Genomic DNA, 18,743 nt, shown 5'->3' on the forward strand with positions numbered 1-18,743 from the left:
ACTATACTGAAATGACTAATTGGTGGCAGGTTGCTATACCAGGATGTAAGCCTTAGAATAAAACTGTTTAGAAATAATTCAGACTGTATTAGAAGATTATTTTATTTTTGAAATAACATTGATATCACATAGTTTTTATTTGATTTAGGCTGCATGTATGAAATTTTTACTGGATCAGCCATTAATGGGTCATAGTGAACAAAAGGTAACAAAAAAATGCAGTTACAAAACCATATTTTACATTATAAATAAGAACATTTCAGACATCAAAATGAAAAACTCGATCGTCAAGTGGATTAATCAGAATTAGACGTCATGAAAAAAAACTATTCTGTAATAAAATATTCTATAAACTATAAAAAGAAAAGAGAGGGGTCAGTATAATGTACCTCGCACAGTTAATATGAAGAAATGTTCCTTATGCAAAGTGGTAGCTCCACTTTTTAAATCAGAAATCACAGGTTCTCGTGACACGCAGGAAAAAAAATCCACATAATCTTTCTGACAGACTTGAAATAAAGCAGCCGGGAGGAGACAGAGGAGCCAGCAGCCGACAGAAATCAAACAGTACTGAAACTGCAGGGACGCAGGTTCCCATACTTGAAAACTGAAATATGCAACTCCAATGGGGAATCATCTGTTGTCTCAGCTTATCCAGTGTTTCCTAAAGGCCAGTAATCACTGAGTCTAACCTAGTTTACCAGCAGAGGAAAGTGACATTTCCTACATCTAAACACCTCGAAGGCAACACAGAAACAGACACAGAAAACGAGACCTAAACAGCCATAAAGCAACCGACACTTAGTGACACTCCTGACAGAAGCTACGCACACAGAATCTAACGGCGATCATCACATAACGGCACTGTCAGTTTGTAAGGCCACCGCATCAACTCACCTGGCTCAGCCACTCTCACCGGCAGTTTTACTGATATAGAAAAGTCATCAGGTTCAAATGAAGGGGGCGACACTGACTGAAGGTTTCGTTCACTCAAGCTGTGCCGATTCAATGCTTCCTCTAAGATAAGGTAATATTTGTTCCAACAGACCTCCTGTAAATAAAAGCCTCGGTTTGCAATGTCGGGTTTAGGTTAAATGACTAGAACTGGTCAGAAATGTACACTCTGTGGTGTGAAAGGAATGGGCTTTAATAATGATTTGAAGCTGCTTATATTTTGGTCAGACTGATGATAGATACCTCTAATGAGTTAATAAAAATAAGTATATTATGGATTATCTCAAATCCACACAAGGTCAAAATTATGCATACACCCAGAGAAACCACGCACATTTTTGTAACCATCAACAAACTTAAAAATGGATATTTGACCACATTTCCAACAAGAGTAAAATTATTTGGTTAACAGGGTTCGACTTGACTTTTAAGCATATTCCATTGTACTCACTTAATGTCAGTCTGTTTCATCAGTTCTCATATACATTTTTATTTGTCGTCTATGATCATTTTCCTGCTGGAATACCCAAATTTCAACCGTCTGACTAAAACTCAGTTGCTCAGATGAAGTAAAATTGGTTCAGATGCTGAAAAACAACACTGGAACCACCAAAGCTCAGTTCTCTCATGAACTGAAAGTTGCTGGAACACCAGTGTTACCGTCAACACTGTACCCTGTTTAAAACTGCCAACCATTGTTGAGAAGAGGTTGATCTAGAGGAGCAGAGGTGAGACTTTTCAAAACAAAGAACACCATAAACTGGTGGCGGCAGCATCATGCTGTATGGATGCTTTGCTGTAAGTACATGGGTGGCAATTTCAATATTTTTTAACATCACCTGAAATGAAAAGCTAAAACTTTATACACTTCGCATTTTACAGTAGGATAATGATTGCAAGCACAAATCAAAACTGGTTTCGGAATAAATAAAGAAGGCCAACATTAAACATTTGGGATGACTTTGATGCTAACCGAATCATTTAATTAACTTTTACAACTTTTAATAAGAAGTGTGGTCAAATATCCAGACAGCATTATGACTGAAGCTTGCTTATGGCTGCAAAAAGCATGAGGTCAAGGTGAAACCTTAGAGTTCATAATTTCATTATTAGCGCTCACTGAAAAAACAGTAGAAGTAAACCAAAAAAAAATAAGTCTTAAGTATGTATTATGTCCATCTTGATGAGGAGTGCAAGTGAACTTCTGACCAATCCACAACTAAAAGGTAAAGGTGAATGAGTTAATGACGTTACTCCTTGGTTTGAGCTTCATTTGGCTTTCAAATTTGCTGCTTGTTCTCACAACGCCAGCTGTCGCATACATAAAAACAATTAGCTAACTATTCATTTCAAAACTCATTACCGTTTTGGGCTGATAAAGGAAAAAAAAAAATAAAATAAAAATAACAAAGAAAGAGTTTACACGGTACAAATCCATGTCCCCGCCCCTGTGTTGTTGACAACATGAAAGTACATTCGTTTCAGTTTGGAGGGAAACAAAGAAAATCCTAAATATTTAATTTTTATCCTCACTTATCAAAGCCGGGATGAGGTTTTCATTATGGTCACTGTTGTAATAAACAATCGCTCTACGACCGAAATCTACACACTGCACGGTATCGACTTGCAATATAAACAATGATAAAGACTGTTATTTACAAAGTATCCACATTTCCAATAACAGTGTCACAAGTATCTTTTAAACAGGGGGTTGCTACAATGTCTATCAAACTGCTAAAGACTAAAATATGCCTAAAATTCCTGCTTTTCAAGGTAATCTTTATAGTGTATACACACTGGATTGTGTACTTTGTGACAAACGCTAAGATCCCTTTATCTACAGAGATAACGGAGAACACTAGTGTTCAGCAGCAGAGTGTTAAACCTGTCCACACTCAACTGTTTTACAATTCATCGTGAGAAAAGCCAACAGGAAGCAGCTTTCGTCACATATTTAAAATGTTAGGAGCAAAAACTGAGCGCCGACACTTTGTGTAAAAATGTAGCAGAGGCTGTGAGAGCCAACCCCAGAAAGATTCGACTGGTACTTGTTTGACACATCTGTTCCCGACGCTCCCACTGACCAAGACGCAGACATTCAGCATAAGGATTTTGTTGCACTTTGTAGGGTTTACGGTTTGATTCTCGTATTTCGGGACAATGATCAGTGTGTGTGTTTGACTGACAAAGAGCATTAGAAATGGGAATTACTCATCCCTAGTGAACTTCTTCACATTTCGTCACTTTACAACCACACATTTGATGCATTTTATTGGGATCTTGTGTTTCGCACCAGCATAATATAGTGAATGATTGAGAAGTGGAAGGAAAATAATGCAGGTTTAAAAGTTTCCCTAATGACAATCTGAAAAGTTGATCCAAGGGAAGTTGAAGTTGATCCAAGCTGATTTGAAGAAGGATGGAGCTAAATACAGACCAAAAGTTATAATGGAATGGTTTAAATCAAATCATGTAGGTCTAGGCCTAGTCAAAGTCCAGACATAAATCCAATTGGGAATGTTCACTGTCCATCCATTCTGATGAAACTTGAGCTATTTTGAAAGAGAAAAATGGGCAAAAACTTAAGTATTTGATATGAAAAACAGTCAAAGAAACTGAAGCTGTAATCGCTCATAAGGGTGGAAATACTAAGTATTAACTCTGAGGGAGCTGGACAGAAATGCATACCACACTTCAAAAGATTTTTATTTGTAAAAACAAATTCACGTTTTAGTTTCCTTCGACTTCACAATTATGCAAACGGGTGTCTCTATTGTATAGAATCGCAATGAAATACATTGAGGTGTGTAACTATTAAATGACAAAATGTGGAAGGCTGTAAGAGGTATGAAAACTTCTGCAAGGCACCGGATAAAACAGAACCTGTGTGACCTCCTTATTACAAAGAACTGGCTCAGAAGTAGCCAACTTTATGTTTGAGGAATAACTTATTCACATTTAATCCATTTTAGATGTAAACTCAGAGCTGAGTTTCACATTTCCTCTTCTTGGTCACATTTGGATTCTGAAAACACTTTCAAACCATGATGGATAAAATTATTCCAGGCCTTTCGCCTCTCAGTTTTATCGTTTTTGTATAATAATTCCCATTTTTAATGTATTTTGATTATTTTCTGACTGTAAAATTGTTTAGAAACAAACAAACAAAAAAACCTGTAGTGGGACTTTCTGAAGTCCTACTGTCCCGTCACCTCTATGACGTCATCATCAGAGCTGTCCCCGCCGTTCACCGCGCTCGGGTGTCTGTCCGGCTGCGTCAGCGCGGCCCCCAGGAGGCTGGAGGTGGGGTTGGTAAAATGAGAGAGGAAACTGGGCGTCGCAGAGTTGGAGTTGGGCACGGAGAAGCCCCCCGACCCTGAGAGCAAAGGGCTGGGGAACATTCTTGGTGACGAGAGCAGTGGCTGACTGTAGCTGAGAGGAAAACCTGAAGAAAGCAGGCCGGCCATGTTGGGGTTCATCAAGTACGGAGGCAAAGTGCCAGAAGAAAGGGAGGAGGAGGTTGCTGTCGATGACATGGGAATGGTGGAGGAGGCGGCAGAGAACGCCGAGGACGAGGGAGGGAGGTGTCCGTTCCCCGCAGCCGGCTGCCTCAGGAGGTCCGAGCTCACCGAGGGGAACATGGACTGCAGGTCGGCCAGCGTTTGTCCCGGAGATTGGAGGAATGAAGATCCTCCCCCAGGCATTAGAAGCGGCTGACTCACATGACCCAGGTTCCCCAGGTTCAGACCTACCGGTGGGAAACTGAGCCCACCAGAGTTCACCGACAATCCGGGGAAATGAGCTGTGACCGAGGTGTGTTTTCCTCCTGTCTGCATGTTGTCCTGGCCACCGTCACGCTTCCGTTTGCCACCGCGCTGCGCCTCTGCGGCTGAACTCAGCAGGTCATTGCCGAGTTGTCGGCACTGATCGCTGGTCTGAGAGCCTCCCTCGTCCCCCGCTGTTGCAGACTGCAAATCTAGAAGTGACGACGATTCATTCGCCCTGCCGACAGTGACGTTGCCTGTAGACGACGTATAATGGCTGAGCTCTCGAAGGAAATCGGAGCTCAGAGGAGACGGGGGCCGCTGGTCGGCGGCGGGGGAGCGCCGCGACTGGTCCACTGGAGACGAGCAACCGTTGCTCACTGGGTGGATCAGGGAGCCTTGGGTGTCTGCTGAAGAGATAGAGATGATATTGAAGAAGATGTGGTAGTAACCCCAGTTTACTTTGAAAAAAAAAAGTCAGATAATGGCAGGAAATTACATATTAATATAAATAATGTAGAATACACACATATAGAAAGCATAACTTGATAGTGTCTATCACAAGAACCTTCTTCAAAGCAGAAACAGAGACATCTGATTAGCTACTGCGTTGTTTGTTCCCCTGCGATATAAACAATCTCTAACTTCTGAGGTAGTTTTAATTTTTACATGGAGAAACAGAATATCTGTTAGAAATCCCCCCCAAAAATCCATGAAAAATAATAAAGAAATCGCTTAGTGAAACAAAGATCACTTCCAAACAAAACACCACTTATAACTTTGCTTTGTTTATCTGCAGAGCAGTAAGGTGTTTACTGTCTTGTAGGAACATTAGCAGCATCTTCCACAACTGATGTTAAAGAAAAAGGTGGAGAAAGTGTTTCCATGGAGGAGTGTGTTTTACACACGCAACTTGTAATCAGTAGTATTTGTGCTCCACTTGAGCACCAGATCAATTCAGAACCCTGGTTGTCTGAAGGGGATTTAATTATTACTATTTTACAGGAACACATGACCTTATTTTTTCCCTTTTATGTAAAGTATTTGTTCCAGAGTTTTGATGATATTCTGCCTCTGTACAGCAAATAAAATCACCCTAAAAAGATTTGCATTGAATTAAGGATTAATTTTTCTTTCCAGGTGAGTAAACTTACAAAAATGAGCAGAGGATCATTACTCATTACCCCCACGCTGCGTGATTAAAACTTTAATACAGGCTTTACTTGATGTACATGGCAAGGAAAGAGCTTTAAGATTACAGCAATGTGTGTAGTATAATCCCTTTTGACAATTAAAAAGCAAAGTGATGTGGAAGAAGTTGATGAAACAGGAAAATGTTTTGCACCTCTAGATGGAGCAGATGCTCCAGCTGCCGGCCTGCTGATCTTTCCAGATCGAATAGCAAAAATCCTTCCATCATTCGTCCTGATGTAAGTACCTGTATTAGGGAAAATTAAACGACTGAAAAGGTCCAGTAAAATGTTCTGTTGGAAGAGGTTTCTTGATGAAGATGTTACCTTTCGATCCTCTAATGACGTGGATGCTCTCTCCTGCGCTGATGTGAGCCTGAACGTCTGTGGAGCTGTTTGCTCCTGGGATTACAATGTCTGTGGATCCAGGTGAAAGTTGCACGTTACAATGCGATTAAACTTCAAAGTGTGTTAAACATTTTACTGCTGGTAACGTCTTAAACATTCGAATTGCTATAAATCTTTCATTTGCAATAGTTATTTGTTAAATACCCGTTGTGGTGACAATCCTTTGCACGTAAACTCCTGCTTTCTGCAGGAAGTTGAGAGGAAGGCTGCCGGCAGAGCTGGAGCCGGCCATTCCCATGCTGACCTGCCGAGGCATCATCGGGATCGGGGTCGACTGGATGGGCCTGACGCTCGCAACTGGCTTGTCGTCTGGCCGTGTTATATGGCGCCTGGAAATACAAACACAAACTTGAGCTGCACTTCCAACAGTAAATGACTAATAAATGATTATGTGATAAGAGGTGTAAAGATTAATGGATTACAGATCTAACTATCTAAAAATAACATAATCAACTGAAAACGGTGAAGCCTACCAGCCGCGTTGGTTAAACGCTGCGATGCTCGCCAGCGAGTGTTCACTTGTTGGGTAGTAGGGCGCATACGACGGGCGGGAGTACGGTACAGAGGCTCGCTTCTCGTCCTCGTAGCTCTTTTTTGCAGCTCTCTTCTCTGCTTTGGTCAGTTTCGACTCCTTGCGGTCCATGAGCAGCGACTCGTGGTGGAAAGGTGGCTAAAGGGACACATCAGACCAAAAAAGATGGACTTCAGCTCCACAGGAAAGACGTCAGGGATTTAAAGCTACTGATGTTTGGAGACTTCAGATTACTTACTTATTCACCACCACAAAACCTAAAATCTTTTCATGTTAGATTTTACTGGATATACTGGAGAAATGTGTGTTTTTTTAATGTTGCGTGCTCTTGCAACCCATTTCTTATTTTGAAGCCAAATTAAACTAAAAAATGTGACTAAAGACGCAAGGTGCTTCACATAAAGCATACAAGCATTATCAGAACTTACAAATAAATGTTAGAAGTAAATTTTCTCTCCATAAAAATAGAAAAAACACAAAAAATAATGTTATTTTTAAACGATGTATTATTAAAATTAATGTGTTTTATTTGAATTTTGATGTGATAATTACAAAGAAGTGCAGTGTTGTGAAGAAGAAAAAATTTGTCCTAACAAAATCTGAAAAGTATTCAATACTTTCACAGCTCTCTGAGTTTCTACCAGCCTCATACATCTAGAGACTGACTTGTTTTGACAGAACAGCAACATAATTCTGCCAGCGATATTTCAGCACAGACAGATTCGGGGTTGGACAATTGCTGTATTGTTGTTATTGATGAGCTCAAATATTTTAAATCTGTAACTGAAAACTATTAAATTTCTGGATTTAATTAATTATAAGAACAGTTGGTGTTTGTTACCTTAGTCCCAAAAGTAACAAAAAGTCACAGACTAACGTACCCTCTACTTCAGGTTTGGACATTTTGTCGAAGTGAAGACTTTTATTTAATGAGGCCATCAAAAAAAAGATGCTGTGTTTCCTGAAAGAAAACAAGAGCTGACTGACTTTGTTTCTGCAGCGTCGACTTCAACATTCCAGTAAATTTTGCAGACCTGAAAATGTCCTTGTTTATTCAGTTTGGAGATGTTTTAGATATCTCTGTGTTTTTGCGCTCCTCAAACAAAGAGATGCATCAACTCAGCCTATCAGGACTTGAACCCCTTGGCTCATTCTGCAGCAAAACACCCAAACCTCCCGTTATGTTTGAAGAGCAACAAATCTTGGAAAATGCCTGAAGCTTCTGAAGTTGTTACACAGAGTAACGCCTTTCAAGTAACTCTACCTTGGTGATGAGGTTTGGGTAAAGCTCACAAGCTCGATATATCACCGACTCCAACTCTCTCTGCGATTCCAGTGAGCTCTTCTCAGCCTCAGGCTCCTCTTCTACAAAGTGCAGCAGCGACTCAACTTCTTTACGGGTGAAGTTCAGCACTGGGTTCAAGTCATCAACCACCCGGTCTTTAAAAAAGAAAGATAAGAGAGTTCTGTTTCAGAAAACAATGGCAACTTTCTAAGAAGGATGAAAGCTGTGAAAGAGTTAATATCCATCAAAAGATGTGAAGCTCTTACCCGACATGCCCTGTTTGGAGACCTGTCTGTCATAGATCTTCTTCTCCAGGGTGAAGTCACAGACCAGGCGGTAGATGTAGCAAGGCTTCCTCTGACCGTAGCGGTACACGCGACACACCGCCTGGGCGTCGTGACACGGGTTCCACGATGCGTCAAAGACGACAACACGGCTGGCCCCGATCAGATTCACCCCCAAACAGCCCGCTCTGCGGAAGACAACGACATTTAGCATGGAGAAGAAGCACGAGCTCCGGCTACAAGACGAAGCGGCCTACCGTGTAGAAAGCAGGAACAGCCACGCTGATTTGTTCTCTGGGTCATTAAACTGATTGATGAGACGTTCTCTCTCTGTTGCAGATGTACTCCCGTCCAGTCCTGCAGACACACATCAGCGCTGAAACAACTGAACAAGCTACATAACTCAGAAAACATTAACGGAGATGAAATATTGAAAAAGAAAAAAATAATCACTTGCTATGTAAATAAAAAGTGATCAGAGATGAGCAAAAGTGAGTGAAGCAAAAATGTGAGAAAAATAGCAGATTTTAGTGCAAAACGCTCCATGCTTAGCGACTGGTCTGGAAAAAAAAGAAGCAAAAGTTGGACAGCTTACGGTAGTAGTTGAGGTTGCGAACCCAGTTTTGGTTTTGGCTGTCGCTGGGGACGATGCCGGGGGGCATGGGTCTCTTTGAAAGGAAATCCTCAATGACTGTCAGAGTGTTTAAACTTTGGCTGTTGGACACATTAAAAATCCATCAGAACACTTACTAAGCTCAGAGGTGCAGCCAATAAAACAGGCATCATATTATTTAAGTTGTATGCAATGAATGGCTGGACTGTGAGGACTTTTAATATCCGTATGTTCCAAAAACTGGGCTGTACTGAAGGAATGTTGAATTACATATTTTAAAAGTTAAAATCCTGAGCAATCATCTTCTAAACATTTTCCAATTTATTATGAAGCAGGATTTACTTTTTGGCTTTTTTATTGCTTTCCTCTTAAAATGCATCTGGTATGTAAGACGGTGATTTGGGCATCTTGCTCAAGTATTCTTTTTATCCACTAAACGTTTCCACGTTTTGTCACATTACAATCAAAAACTTCAGTGTATTTTAGGGACATTTTAATGTGATAAACTGACACAAAAAAGTGGATAATTGTGAAAAAATACTTCAAGTCTTTTAGGATACATCTTTAACAGCTTTTCACATTAAAATACTGAATCTTTTGCCTATTTTTCTTAGCAGAACAGCTCAAGATCCGGTCAGGCTGGAAGGAGACGGTGTGTGTGATTGATTTTCAAGTTTCTCTACAGATTCTTGAATTAATTTAGATCTGTACTTTTTTGTTTCTCTTGATGTCGTTTGTTAACTAACGTCTTCTCAGGACAGATGTACTTATACACAGATTATGTAACACACAGATGGACTCTTTATATGATTTCTGAAGGCAACTGGCTGGACTGGCTGATTTTCATTCGGGGTATGAGAGTAAAGGGGGTAGTGAGAACTATTTATATGCAAAATGTTTTAAGAGAATATCATATTTTATTTGTTTTAGATGTAAAACAGGAGTAACAGAAATGCTTTTTCACACTTTTTCAGATCTGAAATTGATTAAAAACCAAATCCTTACTTTTTCTGCACAGTAACCATGTTACACTCCACTTACTGTCCAAGAAAATAGATTTATGTATAGATACATGAATGTTTTTCTTCTCACTTATGCAGGGCAGAAGACTTACCTAAAGACCAAAATCTTGTCTCTTCTCCTGACACTTTCTTCAATCAAGTGGAAGAGCAGAACAATCTTAGCTGAGTTTTCTAAAACTCCCGTCCGGTAGTTTGACATGATGTCTTTTGCCTAAGGAAGAATTAAGTGCAGAAAGTTGTCTGGATTTCCTTTGTATTTGCATTTCTTTAGCTGCATCTAAACGCCTGGCCTGGCCCTGACCTACCCATTCATATGTGATGACCTGATTGGCTCTATCTTGAGACGGATTGAGCGGCGGCAGGCTGTTGTTGCCTTTGCTTGAGTCGGCCACTTTGGTCTTCAGGCTGGCACTGGGAGCAGGGCAGCGTGGGTTACTGGCCGAGGTAATGTCATCCAGGTCCAGATCCTGCTCATTGGCCTGGTTCTCCTTCTCCAGGGCTTCATAGAGGACGTCAGGGTGATTCCAGATCTGTCCAGAAAACACAAGTTAAAGCTTTATCAAGGAATACGACATGGAGGTAGCTCTCAAAACGAGACAAAAACAGTCTGACCTTGCAGCAGACGCAAAAAGCTTTAAGTGGGTTGAGGCCGAGCCAGCCGCTGTTCCCTGCCTCTCGAAAGCGCTTCATGAACTCGGTGTACAGCGCCTTCTGAATGGGAGAGAGCCGCACCAGGATCACAAACTCCTCCTTATTTGGGAGGTGGTGTCTCAGCACGTCATGACCTCGCCTGTCAAAGACAAAAGCGACACAGACACACAGATGTAATAATAAATACCCTTCAGGGAAGCGTTTCCAAGTGAGAAAGGCTTACCTCTGAACGAAGCCCTCCAACAAGCTGTGCAGCACGTGACTACGATAGCGCATCAAGCGGACATCTTGGGGTGTGCTGTCCACGCACTGACCGTTCAAGATGGGACGCTCAAACATGTTGCTGAACTCCTGGCGCGTGCCTAGAAAGTCTGGTCTGACGAAGTCCACCATGCACCAGTACTCTGTGAGGTTGTTCTGCAGCGGGTAGCCCGTCAGAACCACCCTGCGCCTGGAGCGGATGTTCTTCAAGGCCTGCGACGTGCTGGCGTGGTAATTCTTAATGCGGTGGCCCTCGTCGCAGATCACCACGTCAGGACCGGGCCGTGATATTGACTTTTCAATCCCTGGTGGATGAGGCGGTGCAATTATTAACAATCGCTGTCTAATTCATTCGTCCTCTTTGAACTTCTCTGTATTTTGTTACGTTGCAACCACAACCTTCAACCATTTCATCTGAATTTTATGTGATAAAACAACGAGAAGTAGCACATGTTCTGAGGAACATTTACAATTAAAAATCTGAAAAGCGAAGCATGTGCATTCAGTGCCCTTTACTCTGATGCTCTTAATTAAAATCCTGTTCCACAAACTGACCCCAAAATTCACCTGTGAAAAGTGTTTGAATCCTTCCTGATTTTCTTTTTTGCCATGTCTAAGAGTTTCAGAACATCAAACCAATTTTAATATTAGTCAAAGTAACAAAAGTAAAAACAAAAAAATCAGTGTTTAGATTATTCTTAATTTAAACACTTAATAATAAGTGCTTGGGTAATGTTTGGCAGCAACAACTGCTATCAGTCAATATCAATAATGATTGTTTATTTTTTTGTTTTAAATATGTTAAATACTGTCAATTGGTGATGTGATTTTTACCGTTTTATCCAGGCCGTTTTTTTTTTAAACTGTCATGAGGCATGGAATCCGGAAATTGCTGCTGCTCAAGTTGCTCAACAGGTCCTTGCTAGGTAACCAAAGAATGAGCGAGATAGTTGATGCCACCAATCTTGCTTAGCTGGGTTAGCTTGAGCAGCTAAAGTCTTTCCTCTGGGTATAATTTTCAGTCTTCAGACGTCTACAAATGGTACTAGTTGTGCACGACTCTGTTGTTCTATCAGGCAGAATCTCTTATCTACATCAATGTTTATCCTTCTAATGTGAAAATGTTAAAGTGATATTACTACTTTTGCAAGGCGCTGTATATTTACACACATTACTTATCGTCATGGTTACCTTTCATGAGCTCTTGTTGCCTGTCCTCTTCATCCAGGTCAATAATAACCGGCCCAGCTGGTTTTTTTGTTTTCCTCTTCTTCCCCATCACAAAGCTCTTCTTCATGGACAGCAGGCGGTACATCTCATAGCCCATCAACAACACACCTCCGTCTCTGGACCACTCCTCCACAACCTTGGCCCTGGCCATCGTGGTTCTGAGGGTCACATAGATAGAACAATTAATGGATAAAATATTTCAACGTAAACGATCACACCGGTACATCGGTCGCCACGTTACGTACTTGTGTTCATCATTGAGAATGTGAACTTTGAACGTGCGGCCAGTGACGAACGTAGGGTCGGTGTCAGGAGGAAGTGCTTCCTGGGGTGGGAGCCAGAGATTAAACTCTGTCAGCCAGTTCTGGAGCGTGTTCACCTGGTGTGCGGAGAAATAAAAACATTGAGAGGTGAAACTCAGAAGACAGAAAAAATAAGAACGTAATGTTTTAAAATATGTTCATTACTTACAGGGACGATAGCTAGAACAGTGTGGGCCTCTGTGTTCCTCAGAAGAATGTCGATGAAGGAAATGACCTGCAGAGTTTTGCCCAAGCCCATGCTGTGAGCGAGGATGCAGCCAAAACCACTGCTGGTCTTGTACCGGTCCAAAGACTCGATCAGGTTATCGTAGAGAAACCGGATTCCCCCAATCTTAAAAGGAAAAATGAGGCTTACCACACACTTCCTGCGAGTTACACATTAAGCTTTACATGAAGAAGAGTAGAAAGAGGTCACAGTCATACTTGGTGAGGTTTAACGGCTCGGGCCAGCTGTGGGGTGAGGTAAACATCTTTCTCCTCTGGAGGGTGGTTGATGTTCACCAGGACTCGACCCTGGGCGTCAGGCAAGTTCAGCGCGTCGTTTATGTGAGCGCCGCTGCTCTCCTCTGAGCCGTGGGCGGCATCGGCTTCCTCGTCAGCCGACTCGCTGCTTATCTGCAGGGTGTCTTCGTCCCCCGAACTGAGCTCAATTATATCTGCAACATCATTAAGGAAATAAACACCGTTGGTGCGTCATCAAAACCCACTTGAAGGGTGGGCGATATGGACTTAGAATTTCATTGTGACAATGACAGAAATTATGACACAATCTAGTTATTACTTCTTTTTCAGGTAACCATATGACTATGAATGCATGGCACCACAAACACACATATTGTTCTTGAAAAACATTCCAATTTAAAAAACAGGCTTCTTCAAGACGCCACTTAGTTAAAGAAGTGACTGGCACAGTGACTGCATTTAATTATAGTTACAAATTTAGTGATGTTTATTGATGCTCTCATGAAATGATGGAGAAAATAGTAATAACATTTCTGATAATACAGTTCATTTGAATTCTCATTTAACATCATTAATTGATGTTTATTGAGAGAATGATAAATCAAAATTCTTATCATGATTACACATTTTTAAATGCACACCCCTAGTCATACTGCTTGAAACTGGTTAGAGCTGCAGTATGTACTCACCATCCCCAATGGCGAGGGCGGGCAAATTTATATCCGCTTTTTCATCTTCCTCGCCACTACTATCCAGACAGATCACATCCTGTTTACCCTGGAGAGCAGGAACCAACTGAGATACTTCTGCTAATAAAGCTGCCGTTTCCACTGTTGCAAAAATCGGAAGAAAACAGGAGATTTACAATTAAAATATTACAGGACAGTCATTAACAATTTCTTGATTACAAACAGTCACCCAGTTGCGCGTCCGCTAGAGATGGGGCCGGAGTAGGAAAGTCTTTCCTCTGCTGCTCCAGTCGTTTCCGCCTCTCCATCTCCTCCAGCTGAGCTGCTTTAGTTCCAGCCTCAAGCTGGTCCTCTTGCAGCAGCTTTCTGTGAGCAGAAATAAAAAGAAACAAACCTGTTCATGCACTGAAAAAGACATTACACAGCTCACCTCAACATAAAACACTCATACAGACATACCTGATGTTCTTCCTCATGTGAGCTGGCTTGGCTGGTTTTGGAGGTTTGGAGCTTTTTGAAGATTTGAGTGATTTTGTTAATTTAGAAGCTTTGTCCTTCTTTGTTTTTCTAGACGCGACTTTGCTCTCACTCGAGTTCCCCGCGCTGGCAGGAGGCTGAGATCGAGAGGCGGGTCTGGAGGACGGCCGGGATGGAGGCTCTGAGGAAGGCTCTCCAGAGGTAGTTGAGTTGGAGTCCCTGCCATCCCCATCGGCTCGACTCTGGGCACTTGCAGGTCGCTCTTTAACGAGAAAAGATTTATTACAGTTAATAACTCCCAACTATCCAAGTCTACATGATATATATTCAGACCAAAAGACAGTTAAATTAAAACACATGCCATTGTTTCAAGGGAATTTGTGTTACACAATTTTAGTCATTTTGAGGGTATGACTTTGATTAGACCATTGCAACACAAAGTCCTTTTTAAATACGGTTTGATTAAGAGCTATTTTAAGGAGTTATGGATGAATACAAAATATTGCCACTCACCAAGTCCATCATCTTCGTCGTCTCCATCATTTTCCTCCTCGTCTTCCTCCAAGTCTTCATCCTCCTCCTCCTCCTCCTCATTTTCCATACACTCCTCTTCGCTGTCAATGCTGCCCTCCAGGTCACTTTCCGAAATTGCCTCTTCAGACATGTTGTCTTCCAGGGCTGTCAAAGTATTACCTACACGCCTTCATCAGGAACTTAAGAGAAAAAAAGTCTTACCCTTCTGTCCCAGTAATATGCATCTAAAAGAAATTTCATTTATATCAGTGGTCTCTGTGAAAATTAAGCTAGCATCTGAAAACATTCAAAGTAAGTGACTGACCAACAAGGAGCTAAAAAATTTATCTTCTCAGAGCTTGAAGATGACATACTTTACAAATTGTTGAACATGAACAAACCTTGGTCACAAACATTTTAAGTTGTGCAACTATTTTCCAGCCTAACAGGAAGAAAATGGAACACTTTTGAAGTCTGGTAAGAGTATTTAAAGTAACATTTACAATTATGTTAAAATATATTCAAAATAAGATTTCTGACAATTTTACTGTAAAATGAAGGCCAAGCTGTAAGACATGTGGTGGGTTTATTTTTATGAACTATTTACTACAGTTAGAGACGTTTGCGGTGTAAATGCCAGATTAGGTTTCTCCAATAAATAACCTGAAGCTTTTTCTAAACTCATTCACTTAGTCATTGTTCCAGAAAGCTACTTTTTTTTCCTAATTCATGTCATCTACACATGTCAATTGAGTATGTAGGATTCCTATCAAATGTACACAGGATTTGAAAATATCATCTTAATTTCAAATGAGCAAAGTCTGAAACTACACTACTTTTGTTCTGGAAACTACTCATCAAAACAAGTCATTGTTATTGAATTCTTATTTCATGCCATTAAATGCAAACTGTTACTGTCCAATCAACTGATACGGAGAGTTTGTTTTGCATAAACAAACAAAACACTAAACAGAAGAAATCCAGAAATGGATGAGTGAAACATAAGTGTAAAAAAATGGCTTAATAAATATTGTGTTACTTTATTGTTATTTCCACCGATTAGTCATTCTGATGCATCCTCATTTTATTTTATCTTGCTGTTTGAACAGGTTTAGCAATAATAAAAAACTATTTATTTATTTATCCAAATAAAACATCTTGGCTGAATACTACAAGTAGGCATGGCCTGATATGAGATTCTATGATCTCCTTCAGTAAAAATACCACAGTTTTATGACATAACAGGATTAGCACAAAATAAATAAAATAAAAATAACATGATTTTATCAGTTTTGTTTAAAACAGAAGGACAACAACTGTTCCTACTCAAGTCAAAACAATGTAGCTTTATAACTGTTACAGCTGTAATTTTGATACATGGACTTCAGTCAAATGTTTCATTAAATAACTGCAACATTGAGCATTTATTTTTCCACATTCTTATTGCTTTAAATATATTTGCCATTCTGATCTTTATAGACTAACAAAAGCTAACTGGTATGATTAGGAATATTTTCCCCCAAAAAACAAAACATAATTTCCATTTGATTTTTGATGGACGTACATTATGCTTAAACTATGTGTTTAAATGCTGTATGTCTGAATTTTTAGCTAACATCCTTAATTTTGGCATTGTTTCAAATGTCTCGCTATGTTATTGTAAATTAACTTTTTAAAACATATGCCAACACAAATAAGACACAATTCTGGTCCTTTCTCTCAGTGGGGTCACTACACTACGACCCACTGCCTCAGAGATAAATGAGAAACCTAGCAGTTAGCATTAAACCACTTCTGCTGTGATGTATGGCTGTTATTGTTGTGCAAAAAAAAAGCAAACTATCGGTAATTGATTCGCTATTCAACGAGGAACACCGCTGCGTCCAGACATATGGCGCTTTCTCAAGCTGAATTAAATCTCTATGCTCGCTAATTACTAAACAACAAAGGTATTTTCAGCCGCTCGAAAACAGCTAAGCTCTTCGTGTGCTGGAGAAGCAATGTTTAACTGCACACTGAGCTACAAGAAGAGATACATTATCCCACTAATATTGATGTCCAGTTGGATGTCCCTGCTAGACAATAATCTGATAAATGTGTGGGTGTAACGTAGCTAAAGCTAAGCTAAAACACAGCGAGGCTAACACGCTCGGCTAATTGATGCGCATCAGCTGCCCTCAGATATCCAGGTGTGGTTAGAGCTCACCTTCTGTGCGCTCTGCCATTCGGGTAGTCAGCCTGCTAGTAGATGCAACCAACATTCAGTCGAAAAGTACAGTGATTGTGTGAATGAAACGATAAACGTTGCTAATTTCCATTTTTACCAGTGTGAATATAAATACTGCCCCCGAAAACGGAACTCCAACGAAGGTTCCTGAGCCCTACTTTCAGTGAAGATGGAGAAAGATGCAGATTTTTACATTTGTATCGCAAATTACACTTCCGACAACGCTTGTAAATATCAACAGACGTAATCAAGCTGACGAGTGTGTTTATACGCTCTTGCATTTTCTAAGTTCATAAAAGAAGCCACGTTTTGAAAACTTTATTTAGGAACAAATAAGAGGGCAGTGAAAAAAAATTACTGTTAATGCTTAATAAAAAAAATATATTTATTTGCTGTAATCTAACCTTTTTATTATTGCCAACCAGATTTATAAATGTCTCCATTGATATTTTTGAAGATTTGGCATTAGTGTAGAGCTCTTTGGTTGGAGGCTTCTTGATGAAAATCTTTTTCTGCCCTCAAAAGAATCTTTTGCCGCCCCAAAATGGTACTTCCAGCCTGAAGACACATAGGGGTATTTTAAAAAATATTTAAATGCTTAACTGCACAATGTAAAGACAGCCGTTTACCTCAAACTGCTTGCAGGGTACAAGCAGTTTTTTCTTCATCCTGTTTTTCTTTTTTTGTCCTAGCTGGGCATAAGTTGCAATTTTTCCAGAATATTTAAGCCAACATTTATTTTATTTTATTATTTTTACTTTAAAAATAACCAAAATACTAGTCAACAGTGTTTAATGAATAGACAAATATAGGGAAACAATTGAACAAATGAGAGAAAAACATGAAATACAGAATCTCTACATAGATTAAAAAGTACATAAATAAGAAAACACAAAGTGTGAGCCATGCTCAAGCTAGAAAAGTCAAGGAGATATAGCTCTACTGCTGCCCTTAACTCGGTTTTCTTTTTCTTCAACATGTAGAAATCACTTCTGGACCAATGTTTCCGACCTTTTTGCATGTACTTAGTTCAGACTTGTAGTTGGTCATGACAGAAAGCTGTTCACACTGAGCCAGGTTCTGCTGGAGGTTCTTACTGTTGAAAGGGATTCCTTCATTCACACTGTCGCCACAAGCTTGTTCAGTATGAGGGACTGTTTCACATCTGCCTATTCAATGCAATACATTTTTCGCTATTGTCAGATTTTTACTCAGAAAACAGACAGGTGGAAAAATAAATTTTATAGAATAATGCTGGCTTCTTAGACAGACACCTTTTATTTATGTATTTTTTTTTAACAATGGCTGTTAAAATTCTTGGTAATGGTTTTGACAAGACTTTTGTCTTGTCAAGTTTCACAAAATTACATTTTGTGAACCAGACATATACATACAGTCTGTGAACATTTGAATTGAAGCAGAAATCGCTACCGGTTAATAGACTGTATTTACACAGAAAGACATATTTATGATCAAATATGGATATTCAGTTAGTATGTGGGAATTTACTCATAGAAATGCTGCATGAAGCATTCTTTGTGAATCATTGTTTTACATTAAACTAACTATTTATACACTAATAATTATTCTATATGGTGGCAAACAAAACTTTACTATTGGTGTTACAGCTGCCTTTTATGCTTGAGGAAGCCATGTTGGATTTAGAAACTGAGGTTGGAATTAAATTTTTGCATTGAAGCTTGTAGGGGTTTTTCCACCAGAAATGTTCCAATGCCAAAGCACAACATGTGCTGTAAGTTGTTTCCTGACTTGTTCTGTAAGAGTCGTTTGGGAGAAGAAAAATCCAGCTCTTTTTGATGAGGTGATCCGAATCCCGGTTAGGTCGGACTGTTTTTTG

The 18,743-nt window shown here is 40.0% G+C and overlaps 1 protein-coding gene across 2 annotated transcripts; it reads right to left on the bottom strand.

Annotated features, from left to right (window-relative positions):
- Window positions 1–90: 90 nt before the first annotated feature.
- rad54l2 (RAD54 like 2) lies at window positions 91–17,000 on the bottom strand. Of its 2 annotated transcripts, none has more exons than XM_023325050.1 (22): window positions 16,865–17,000; window positions 14,659–14,858; window positions 14,128–14,407; window positions 13,898–14,034; window positions 13,669–13,809; window positions 12,941–13,173; window positions 12,666–12,848; window positions 12,440–12,573; window positions 12,156–12,352; window positions 10,927–11,269; window positions 10,665–10,842; window positions 10,358–10,582; window positions 10,145–10,263; window positions 9,013–9,131; window positions 8,675–8,774; window positions 8,400–8,605; window positions 8,113–8,288; window positions 6,790–6,986; window positions 6,461–6,645; window positions 6,236–6,325; window positions 6,064–6,156; window positions 91–5,125 (listed from the first exon to the last, which is right to left on the bottom strand). In XM_023325050.1, the coding sequence occupies exons 2-22, from the start codon at window positions 14,807–14,809 to the stop codon at window positions 4,152–4,154; spliced, it is 4,461 nt and encodes a 1,486-aa protein (XP_023180818.1). In that variant the 5' UTR covers window positions 14,810–14,858; window positions 16,865–17,000; the 3' UTR covers window positions 91–4,151. The 2 variants fall into 2 exon arrangements, with proteins under 2 accessions (XP_023180818.1, XP_014327330.1); XM_014471844.2 differs by having other exon boundaries at window positions 91–5,128.
- Window positions 17,001–18,743: the final 1,743 nt, after the last annotated feature.

This window comes from Xiphophorus maculatus, chromosome 20 (assembly GCF_002775205.1).
Source record: "Xiphophorus maculatus strain JP 163 A chromosome 20, X_maculatus-5.0-male, whole genome shotgun sequence".
Lineage (NCBI taxonomy): Eukaryota > Metazoa > Chordata > Actinopteri > Cyprinodontiformes > Poeciliidae > Xiphophorus > Xiphophorus maculatus.

Coding starts and splice junctions, on each gene's coding strand:
- rad54l2 (XM_014471844.2), bottom strand. CDS start 14,809: ATGTCTGAAGAGGCAATTTCGGAAAGTGACCTGGAGGGCAGCATTGAC. Junction 13,174..13,668: donor CGCCCTCGCCATTGGGGATG/GTGAGTACATAC, acceptor ATGATGTTGCAG/ATATAATTGAGCTCAGTTCG. Junction 6,326..6,460: donor AAGGATTGTCACCACAACGG/GTATTTAACAAA, acceptor CTGGATCCACAG/ACATTGTAATCCCAGGAGCA.